Source organism: Chenopodium album, chromosome 18 (genome assembly GCF_948465745.1).
Source record: "Chenopodium album chromosome 18, dcCheAlbu1.1, whole genome shotgun sequence".
Taxonomy (NCBI): Eukaryota; Viridiplantae; Streptophyta; class Magnoliopsida; order Caryophyllales; family Amaranthaceae; genus Chenopodium; species Chenopodium album.
The window spans coordinates 4,371,099-4,383,490 of NC_137851.1; the positions used below are offsets into that span (position 1 = coordinate 4,371,099).

General features: G+C 33.8%; 1 protein-coding gene and 1 long non-coding RNA gene across 2 annotated transcripts; both read right to left on the minus strand.

Moving 5' to 3' along the window:
• Positions 1–68: 68 nt before the first annotated feature.
• On the minus strand, positions 69–2,145 carry LOC145591620 (glucan endo-1,3-beta-D-glucosidase-like). Its single transcript, XM_081648136.1, has 2 exons — positions 983–2,145; positions 69–849 (listed from the first exon to the last, which is right to left on the minus strand). The coding sequence occupies exons 1-2, from the start codon at positions 2,143–2,145 to the stop codon at positions 69–71; spliced, it is 1,944 nt and encodes a 647-aa protein (XP_081504262.1).
• A 1,834-nt stretch (positions 2,146–3,979) lies between these two features.
• On the minus strand, positions 3,980–4,966 carry LOC145592765 (uncharacterized). The gene is made up of 2 exons (XR_014102484.1): positions 4,768–4,966; positions 3,980–4,507 (listed from the first exon to the last, which is right to left on the minus strand). It is a non-coding gene; the product is annotated as an uncharacterized LOC145592765 (long non-coding RNA).
• Positions 4,967–12,392: the final 7,426 nt, after the last annotated feature.

A 12,392-nucleotide genomic window follows, 5' to 3' on the forward strand; every position in this document is an offset into this window, starting at 1 on the left:
AAGAGCTCAAGCAACTAACAATGCACAAAATTAGGGAAGTGCAGCATTAAGCCATTAACAAGTTGAAATCAGCAGCAATAGGTGCAAAACCAACAATCCTTCGCTTCCTTCTTACACCAAGAACACACGTTCTTCTTCCCAACCCTACTATGAACCCACCACAACATATTCGAAATCGAGTTTCCTTCATGAAAACCTTTCAAATCCCTGATCTTCTTCAATGCATTCTTGTGATCATAGATTGCTTCCAATCCATAAACAAAACCCTTCCAACCATCAGTAGCTTCCTTCCTCGCCAAAGACGGCGCCGCCCACTCAACAACATCCTTAAAAAACCCGATATCGGAAAATAAAATCTCAGATAACACAGGCATTATAGGAAGAACCTGAATGCCAACCCTACACTCCTTATTCTCAGCCACTGTAAACCACAGCTTACCTTCTCTCTTATACTCCCAACATAGACCAACCATCTTATTCTTCTTACAAAACTCCCCATTGTACACACCGCCCTCCTTAACATGCCACCATGTCTTAACAGCCTCGATCTCGAACGAGGCTAGTGTCGACCCAACACTCACTAGATGATCATCGCCATACACCATACCCAATAGTGAAGCCGAGTAATAAGCATTGATTGAAGCACTCGGATTCTCGGAATTCCGAGTATGCTCATCATGTAAACGATTTGTCAATGAATGTAACTTATAAGGATCAAATGATCTAATTTTTGTATACTTAGATTTCTCCTTATTCTTCCCTAAACTCATATAAGATGCAACCAATGCATATGCATGACCCTTAAACTTCATACCCCATTCAACATCAAATTTTGCCAAAACAGCAATACTAAACACAAAATAACCCAATGTAAAATGATGATTATTGTACATACAAAACCCATAATCGGCTAATTCAGAAACAATACCACCCCATTTTTCATCATAAAAAAAACCCATTTTTCTCAAAATTACCAACTAACCAAGGCTCAATATATTCCCTTAAAAACATCTTAATTGCTGGGATTAACTCCATGCAATTAATTTCCTCCGCAATTAAACCCAATCTAGCAATTTTAGCAACCTGCATTGCATAATGATCAGAATTGGTGGCTGAAATTGGGGATGAATTTAAACCACCAACATCTTTCCAAAGTGCACTAGCAATTTCTGGGTAATTTTCTTCACAAATTCCTCGATTAGAGTGCCATGAAATTGGAACATTATTAACCCTCAAACTCCATTGATTTCCAATTACAGCAACTAAATCTCCATCAATTGATTTATACTTAAAATTATCAAGAACCCTAATCCCAGAATTATAAGCAGAAATCAGCTTAAGATGTAATGGATGAGCTAGCATTAACAATTGATCCCCCCACCCTTTTTTCTCCCATTTATACTCCAACTCAAATGGGGTTGCAAAAATTGCTTCGCCATTAACAGGGTAACAAGTACTGTATAAATCAAGAATTTCTTCAGTTTTCTGGGTTTTTTCATCCGGTGAAATGGCAATTCTAACAACCCCATAAAACAATTCTGAACTAACAAAATGGGTATCATCTTTTTTTTCAAGATTCAAATCAGAAGAAGAGTAAATTACCCAGATTTGCTTGTTTTGAAGCTCGACTCTGTGTTTTCTGGGGGTCGGAGAAGAGAGAGAATTGATGGCGAATTTGGTGGAAAAAGAGAGGGGTAAAGTTCTAGAAACTTCTAGAGTAATGTAGGGACATCCTCTAGCTAAGATGAATCGAAAATCAGAAGAGGGGAAATCTAGGGTTACAGTGAGGTCACTGAAGGCGGAGACAAAATGGCGGGAAGATTGAGGGGTGGAGATGGTGAGATCAGGGGAGTTAGAGTGGGAGATGGAAGAGGAAGATGAGGAGATTGATGGGTAGGAGAGAGAAAATGAGGAGGGAGAGAATTTTATAAGGTATGGGTGTATGAAAGATGGTTGATCACCGTTTCCGACGATAAAGTTAGTGAAAAATGACGTGGTAGGAAGTGGTGAGGATAGGAGGGGTGAGGAGAAGTATTTAGATGGGTCGGGAATTTGTTTGGAATTTGATGTTGGGAATAGAAATTGCGATGTTGGTGTTGTTGTCGTCGTTGTCGTCGTCGAGTTTTCGAGTTTGACTACGGTCATTTTTGTTGTTAAATGGAGTTTGAATGTATGATGGTGCAACAAAGTTAATGGAAATTTGAGGGATGAAGAATGAAGAATGCAAGAAGATATGGAAAGTGGCGTGGAGAATTGATTGGAGTTTAAAAGAGTGAATGAAGGGGTTTAAGCATGATGATGAATATGCAACATTTTTTAGGTAATTTGGGGGTTCGTCATGCTCTGCTTGGTTCCATGCAAAAAGAGGGTACTCCGTTTTACTGGATTGTGTGTTTTATTACTTGTTGGATTGTGTGTTTTATTACTTGTTGACTACTTGTGTGTAGTTAAGTACCATCCAAATTGGCTACTCTTAGCCGGTATTGATGGTATTTGATGAATTGATTCTTTACTCGTTTAAATTTACTGCTGCATGTTTATTGTTTATTGTTTACCACATACTCCCTATGTCTCTATATTTTGCATCATTGCCAAAGTATGGTAAAATTTTATAAACTTTGACCATAAATTTTCGTTGATCTACAAAAGGAATGTAAGATTTGTTTTGTTCGTCTCATCATAAATGTAATTAATGTCAATTTTTTATAATTTTTACAGTATTAAAAAACATAATCAAAATGTAATTTAAATCGTCCTTTTATGCCTGCATTAATATACGGAGTACTAGTGCAATTATTAACTCATCATCATTTTTAATAAGTCATTAAATTAAATGAGAAACTAATAGTGCAATTATTAACTCATCATCATTTTTAATAAGTCATTAAATTAAATGAGAAACTAATAAACAGTATTTAGTACGTACAATTCAACAAGCTATTATGACATTCTATCATATTTAAATCGCTAGTCTATTCCTATTATTTCATCTATACGAAAATGACTTCACACAAAAAAAATTAAAGTCGTGATGAGCAAAGGACCAAGTGTGTGAACAAAATGAATTTCTTATATATCTATTTGTTTTTCTTTACTCCCGTGCATTAAATTTGGAAACAATATGAAATGGGCCTGGGTAACCTGAACAAGGAGGAGAGTTCGGTCCACAAACATGGCTTAGGAGGTTCCATACTAAAAACCAATTGGCAATAGTAGGAGGTACTCCTTTACCTTATAAAGTTAAACCATCTCTTCTCTTTCTCTAACATGGGACTGATGGAAGTACTAAAGTTGCAAATAGAGTACCTAAGTTTAAGGTAGAATAACCTCAAGCCCAGGCCAGACCCAAATGGGTCAAGAAGTAGGGTTCTAGTTGACACAAGTGATCTGATAATTTATATTTTTATGTACAAACATACTTCTAATGTGATTAAATAATACTTCCTCTGTCCCTTATTTTTTGCCCCATTACAAATATATGGGTCAAACTTTTAAATCTTTGACCATGAATCTCGTTAATCTATAAATAATACGGAGTAATCGTTAATCTATAAGTACTTAATAGTTCTAGTATGTTACGAATTGTTTCCTATATAAGTTAAGAAAGGAGTACTAGTGAGATCAATATAGTGTTTCCAACAACTATACCAACAAAAGAATTAATGAAATGGTACCCTTTGTAGTTTGTAGGACAACAATATTCATTACGCAATTGTAATGTTTATACTTATTGGCTTATGCTACTTGTCTATGGCTGTATTTGGAATCATTTAGGTAGCTTTTAGTTGTAAATTTTTATCTTTAGATGAATAATACGAGTACTAGCTAAAAAATAAAAATAGGAAACTCCTATAAGCTACTACTCCGTATAAATTAGTTAGCTTAAAAGTCACTTTTCTGTTATTAAAATCAAGAAAATAAAAACAAAACTTTGTTCAAGTAGAAACAGAAAGCATGCACAACAAAAACCACGACAATATGATCATAACACACAACTTAAACGTTACCATAAAAATTCATACAAATTGTAGCATTTTTTTTTTTTTTTTTTTTTTGTTGAAAAAATACAAAGATGATGAAAGTTTATTAAAACCATACATATTAAATTATTAGTACTCCTTATAAATTAAATTGCCTCTCTTAGTAGAAAAGCCGGTGTACTCTAGTCTTAATCTTGAATGAGGTCAAATAATCGGCTACACAATTTGCTTCCATGTTGATGCTTTGCATGACTATCCTGAATTGTAAAATAATACACGACCTTAGCTTCTTGATTTTATGTCAAATGGAAACACTTCTCTTAGTTGGAGAATCGGCAACTTTGAGAGTCTCTTCAATCAACTTTCGTGCTTTTTTACTTCTTATCTCTATTCTCATACTCTCACTCTTCTCAATCTCATCATATTCATAGAGCTTTTTCCCCTTGAAAGACCTAGCCAACTTTGTCTTCAATGTCTCCATCAATCTCTCCAACCCCATTGTCACCATTATAATCTTTTGAACGACCCTACAAGATATAAATTCAAATGAACATTATTATTCGACAATTAAACCCCAAACATATACTTTTTATAATGATTTCATGATGAAAGACTCTACAAATCTTTAAGGGTCGTCGATTAATCTAGACCCTTGAGAGGCGACTAAGTGATTGTTGATCGAGGGATATCCTCAAGAACCCTTAGGATAAAATTTGAACGTGCAGTGTAATCTTAAGATCATGAGAATGAAAAACATATGAACGGAGATAACATTAAAGTAACATACCTGAGAGAATAATGACTATATTTGTATATAAACCTTTAATTGCTATATACAAGCAAGTAGTTGATAATATAATGTATGAAATGGTGAGAAAGAGAGGAAACAAGTGAGAGAGATGATGTATATGAAATGAAATAAGCAGTTGAAAGGTCACGATAAATACATTTAATAGGAAGGGCAAAAATAAGTTACGTGTAGAAGGACGACCACACAATTGTGGTACATTTACAATTTACAAATTACAATATAGATTATTGTAGGAGTAGGACCATACAATGCACCTTAACTTGTAGCTTATTAAATTATTCATGATTGTAATGTGCTCGATTATTAGATTTGTTAATGTTAACTATTAATAATTTCTCAAGATGTATATTTATGATGTGAGAATATAATTATTGGATTATAATTATACACAGATACCACGTCCATGATCTCATACGTAATACATAGTACGTAGTTTCTAGTAAAATATTATGAAAAGAGATTGAAAGACTAATCAAGATTCGTCATCGTTCATTTTTGTTGAGAAATACAAAGTATATAGCCTACATACAATCAAGATTTGATATTTTTCAATGATCTAAATTTACTTGATCTAACTATAAGTTTCTTATATTCAACCAAAAACCTCTTAAATTTGTTTATCAATGTACATTATAAGTTCTCATTATTTAATGTGGATAAACGACCTCTTATAAATTAATGGGAATTCATAGTACGGTCAAAATTATTAAAAGTTGACCAATATACTTCGTATTAGATTTGGGGCAAAAAAATAGGGATAGAGAGTAGCTACTAATTAAGTGGGCTACACAAATAACAAATTAGAACCCACTAATAATTTTTAGGCGTCATTAACAATTACTCTGTATTATTGATATATGATGGATGTGACTAAGAGTCTAAAACTAGAGTACTCCACTAAATAAACGATTTCACTCACTTTGATTCTGATTTCTAAATAGTATAATGACTCCCAACTCCAATTCCACTACATTTATGAGCTCTATTCGTGAATTAGGTTAGAAATTGAAGAAATTAGGTCTAATTTAGATTATACAATATTTCATGATCACCACCAAGTCTATCACTTACTAATCTACTACTCACATTTAATGATTTAGGTTTGAGTTACGATTGTGCATTAGTTATAAGACTATACAAACGAAATAAATTATTCATGTGATCAGTATGTATACACTTCATATAATATTTAACCACAAGTTTTATGATCGAAAAGTAGTTATAAGACTAAAAGTAAATTAGTTGTAAAATTATGTGAATTTTGGCAATCATCTACCGAGTGTCTAATTTATTATACTGTAAATAGAATGAACTGTAGTGATGAGTTGAGTGAGTGATGGATGGATGACTTGGATGTGGGTGAATGAAGATCTATATTTCAATCTAAATAGGATCTAATTACACCCTAATTAGTTGAAACACAAATTAGATCCATCTCATGCTAAAGAGTCAAAAGTATATGACCCCTCCCTAGACTCCTTGCCATTTCAGTCCCCTATAGAACCACCCATTCATGCCATTTTAGTAGGGTTGGGCAGATTAATTATATATTTTTGGACATTTTATGGTTGGATTTAATATAGAGAAAATGGGACAATTTCCCCCATTAAATTTTCAGATTTGTTTTCCTTTAAGTTATTTATTTTAGAATTAGTTTTTCGTTTCCATTAAGAAAAATTAATTTAAGAGGGACAAATTCATTAAAAAAAAATACTTAGTAGTTAGATTAATTAATTCTATGTTAGAGGGAATAGAAATCATTATACAGAGTACTTATTACTCATACAATATACAGATAATTAAATTTTTCTTTGTTCAAAGAGCCATACATAATAATTAACATAAACGAAACTTTATTATTGCATGTTTTAGGTATGTATCGTCTTTCTAGATCACAACACCTACTATAATTTTAAACTTACTATAACCACTTTTATTTGTACATTTACATTACATTTGCTAAGCAAATTTAAGAGATAGATCAATTATAAAATGTGAAAATACATGCACAAATCCACACTCATCCCATGCTTCCACGCATCATCCATCTATCTACTCCCCATCTCTCTCGATCGATCCCTCATGTGTTATGTTTAATTTGTGGACCATTACGTATATGGTACTACATGCATGCATATATTTATATATTATGAATTATGACATAATTAAAAATAATGTTAAAACCGAATCCAAATAGAAACATCACCTTCTGTTTTAACAGCTTTATTGCAACTGAATGAAATTAAAGAAGATGATGCATGCATATTACAAACTTCACCAAGTGTTGTTACTTTTGCCCCCTCGAAAAAACATGAATTGTCATTTTATATATATATATATTTTTATTATATTTTATATTCTAATTAGAGGTCTACAAAAATCGAAAATTTATCTTTTATCACTTTGGAGAAAGTGACAATCTATTTGATGTCGTATTTCTTTTGAGATTAACATATTTGGTTTTTTGTTCTTGGATATATTATTCATGATTCACTTATTTAGATTCCGATAACAGATACTTGTAATAATATGTGGCAATAGTCGTTATATGTTACCAATCACGACTCTTCACTTATCTGGAAATGTTTTTGTCCTTTCAATTCAAGAATTTTCAAGGAAAAAAAACCTAAAATTCTAAGTACTAGTTTTAGTATCTTTTACCAAAATGGTTAATTTTACAAAGTATTTATCAAAACGGCTAATTATAAATTTTAATTCCCAAATTAACTAATTTATTAACTTGGAAGGAATTTATTTCTTATGTTCCTTTGAACTGGTTTGCTTCACTTTATGCTTTTTTTTTTTTTTTTGTTTTTTGTTTTTTGTTTTTGTTTAATTTAAAAAAAAAAATAGTTGCCATAGTTAAAATTGTAGGAATCTATAGGTACTACGCAGCGGAAATAACATACATGAATCATATTCAATAAAGTACCTAATCCCAAGAATCGCATGCATAACACACAAGACACATAATCATACCTTTGAAGCGTGAATTCCACGTAGCTATTCGACAGGCAAATCAGGGAGAGAATAGAGCCCCAAGTGTTGCTCCTCTACTTAGTCCACGAGATTCGAACGAGCCGTCCACCAATACTAGATTGGTCGAGTGATTGAGGAAAACCGCGATCACCACCTTTTCGGACAACCGACCACCGCACGAACCACCACCACCACGAGACACCACCGTGCGCCGGGAGGAGGAGAGAGTCGTGAGAGAGGGAGTATGAGAGGGGTTTGGTTTCGTGTTTGCTAATTAGGGTTTGATCTAAATGATCAGTTAATTCCTTACCTGCAAACCTAGGCACCTAGTCTATTTATAATCTCATTATAATTAGACTAGGGCACGAAGCCCAATAGCCTCTCAAAGCCCCTACATGGCCGGCCACCTAGAGAGATGAGGCCCATGATGGGCCTCGTCCTCTAATGCTCGATCTAGCCCCTTTGTGTGACCTCATAGGATCCGTCCAATTGGGCTTTGGCCTATTTTACTAGTCCAAAGATCGTAAGTACCTCTAGCTATGGCAAAACGACGACCCAAATGTCCGAACTTAATTATCTCCATAATTTGATCCAATTATATATCTAGTAATTGCACACAACGAAGACATAACTCCTTCAATCTCCCACTTGTCTGAGACAAGGGTGCAATATTCAAATTCCTTAAGTCAATGTATATGTCGATTTGATAATATGATTGCATCACATGTCGAGATCATATTAATCTACAAATCGTTTCTTGAAATCTGAGTTAGAATTACAAAACCAAATGATTACTGAGTAATGCATTTGAACGCGGCCACGTATTTTCTGAATTCTCCCTCTTCAAGCGGCCATGACACATTTCCTAATTTAATAGGTAGACTCTATCCAATCTTGTGGCAACAAGCCTCCCACTCAACTTCTGAAATAACCGGGAAACATCCTTTATAATCTCCAGTTACGGGTAGACGTTTGAATGTACCACAGTTATAACATCCATTGAATGAAATCAATGTTCCACTCATGTCAAAGGAATCCACTAATATATACGGAAGCTCTATACTTGAACTTCAAAGTAGGTCAATAGTTCAATCATGCATCATTCATGCATATCCAAGTGATTGATCGAGCATCACTGTGCCCCTATAGCCCATGAAACCGAGCTATCCAATCAATCTTACATGCTAGTCCATTTATTGAAATCATTTATGTCCACTTTAATGATTTCGAACTAGGAACTTAAATAATATACGGATTTTGTTCACCTGTGGGGTTTCATACACCAGGTCTCTATCTGATAGATAACCTGATGAGCCCATCAATCCATAATTATTTTGGACATTTTATTTAATTTCAAAACCATAATTAAATAAGAGAAATAATAATTTCTGTTTTAAACATAATTCTGCAAATTGATGTATTTTCTCATGTAATATGTTTCCACAAACATACACAACTTAAAATTACATAATTTGCTTCAATCCAAGACTTTAATATGACTTTCATACCTTTGTCTATGGAAGGGGTTTAGTGATTTCTCACTCATAATAAAACTTCGCAGAACGTGACCTTCCGCCGGTCAATGATCTCATAACTGAGGCGATATTTTATATCCATTTGTTTGGGTTTGTAATGTGACCCTGGCTCCTTTGTTCTTGGGCAAAGGTGATCCTTTAGTCATATTACATTTTAATCCGAACTTCCTCTAAAACTATCCGACTATAGCTTAATACACATATTCTGACATTGAGCATGCAATAGTGCTCTGCTTTGAACTTTTCAAGCTCACTGTATTTCTCCATACTGACAAAATTGTGCGTCTAGATCAAAATCTAGAGTCATCTTGCCTGTTTGGAGAGAACTCGCATTCGTAAAACTTTTGACAAACTTGTTTACCTTTAACACCATAAACTAGACAAATTCCTTTAGTGCTTCTCAAGTACTCAAGGATTTGTTCTTGGTAACTTTCCGTATGCTTATTCTGTATTTGCTTGAAACTTGCTACACATGCACAAGTCATATGTAACAACTTGCTTTGTACATTTCATGGTACATGTAATGGTCCCTTTTGCAAAAGCATTAGGTCCACTGCCTTTACAACTCAACTCAACTAGCTTTTAAGGCACTGAGTTTTACTGAGTGTAAAACCATGAAACATGGGAAGAGATCCTCTCTTAGAATCTTGCATCTTGAACTCGTCAAGAACCTTATCAACATAAGTCTCTTGATTTGGTCCAGTCATCCTTCAAGATTCACTTTGTGGATTTTGATTCCCAATATGTACTCAACATCTCCTAAGTCTCCCATATAGAAACAATCTTTCTAACCATTGCTTGACTTATTCAAGCATTGATATATCGTTTCATATGAACTGTATGTCAACTACATACTAGACTAAGAAGACCAATTGCTCCCACTAAACTTCTTGTTTGTACAAGATTTCTTTTCATTCTTCCAAGGTAATCAAACTGTTTGATTTCCTAATGAATATTTCAACTCCTTAATGCTTATTTCAATCCATAAATGAATTTCTGAAGTTTGCAAAACTTTCTAGGAATTTCTGGAATTCAAAAACTTAAGTTTTATCATATACATCCCATCCGTCAAGAACATTTCATGAAGGTGATTTTGATTTCCATAACTAGAAATAATCCGAATAGGCTTACATGACTAATAGGTTTGACCCTATTTGTAAGACTATCATGGACTAGCACATCTTTACAGACATGGAGTCCATTCTGGATTTCTTAGCCTTAAGCCATTTCCTGAGTTGGCACTTGTCCAAAGCTTGCTTGTAGGTATGGATTCCAACCATTCCAATAGGAAAATTTTAGAATCCACCTTTTACTAGAATTCCAACAAACTGTTTGTTTTAATCCTAAGTAACCTACGATAGGTGTGAGCGACAATAGAATTATTCTCTTCAACTCTTTGAAGCCTTTCATTCTAGTAGGACGATAGAAGTCTCGTTAGTTGAATTAGCTTGCTTCGACACACGTTTTATCAAATTAGCTGATTTCATGCGCATTCGTCTCTAATGTAGTGTTATCTACATCCCTTTGTTGCTCGTCTCGAATCTCATCGAGATCTAACTTTACTCCCACTTGGCTTTGTAGGAAGACATTTCTTTCTATAAAGACACTATCGCGAGCAACAAACATTTTGTTTTTACGCGATTGTAGGAATAATACCTCTGATTTAGGGTTTATGATGTCATCTTTGTAAACATTTTACATAGATTTCATATTCCCTCAATCCTGTTTAGAAAAGATTATTTTGGAACATTTCCAGTCTTTCTACTGCTTTGGTGAAGTTTCTGTTTAGTATATTCGCAATTGTTGTTGTTCTAATGCATATCCTCAAAACGATATTTGTAAATCATTAAATCTTGGATCGAACCATGGCAAGCAAAGTTTGATTCCTACTTTATACATACATTTTAATTGTAATGTTCCTGGATTGTGAACTAATTCAACAATTCCTTTAGATGATCATTTGTTTTGAGTTAAATATTTATTACAACAATCATATTGTGGTGCTAAATTGTTTATCTCAAACTTGATTTTACATTTCACTTTTGGAATTTTGAACATTTCAATGATTCCAACTTTTATTTCATTAAGTAATTATCGACATATTTGCTTAAATCGTTAATAAGAGCAATGAAATAGTTAAATCCTTTTGCTATATCTTGAACTTATGGTACACACACATCATATGTTTGTGTTCCAAAAGGTCATTTTAGCTCTTTTACCCTTTCAACTAAAAGGTAACTTGGTCATTATACCTTATCAAGCATGACTTCTAATTCTTAAGTGATTCATAATCATATAAGAGTAAGAGTCCATCCAAAACTTTGGATGTGTAAATGGTTTATGTGACCTAACTTTACTTTGTTATAAGTATGTTTGCTTTGAATCATCTAAATTTACTTTGTGATCTACATATATCAATGTCATAAATAAAATTAACTCATATCTAGCAAAATGAAAACAATTTATTACCTTGGTCATGGATCAACATTTGTCCAAGCCAAGTAAAACAAATCAGTATTCAAAACAAGAAAACCGAAATATTGTCTCATCAAAAACTGGAAATAGTTCTAAATGTCATGATAAACTAATCAGAAATTAAAACTATGAAGCTATCTCTGGCCACTCAAATACTCTTAGTGCACCTTCAAGCTCCATCTCCATGCTAGCTTCACTTGCTTGCAGTTCCTGTGCAACATCATAATGTTAAGCACTGCAACTTGGTATCACATACCTTAGTGAAAGTTAAAATGATTATAACTTAATACCTGAGGTTGATGCTCCATTCTTCTTCTTGAGGAAATCAAGGTATTTCTGGCAATTGCGTTTCCAATGCCCCTTCTTCTTGCAGTAAAAGCATTCACTCTCACTTGCAACTTTGGGTTTTGGATTCGCCTTAGGCTTTTCAGGAGCCTTGGCAACTTGCTTGCCTTTGCTCTTGGCACTAGCCTTTTGCCCCTTCTTCTTGAACCCCTTTCCCTTTTGGATCATAAGAACTTCCTTCTTAGGTTCCTTAGGGATTTGTTTCTCAGCACTCACCAGCATTGCATGCAATTGACTCATAGTCTTTGCATTCGCAGTCATGTTAAA

Bases quoted from the DNA above. Each gene is read 5' to 3' on its own strand.
- LOC145591620 (XM_081648136.1), bottom strand. From the start codon at position 2,145: ATGACCGTAGTCAAACTCGAAAACTCGACGACGACAACGACGACAACA. The intron at 850-982 runs GTTAGTTGGTAA...TTTTGTGTTTAG, and splicing joins AGGGAATATATTGAGCCTTG to TATTGCTGTTTTGGCAAAAT.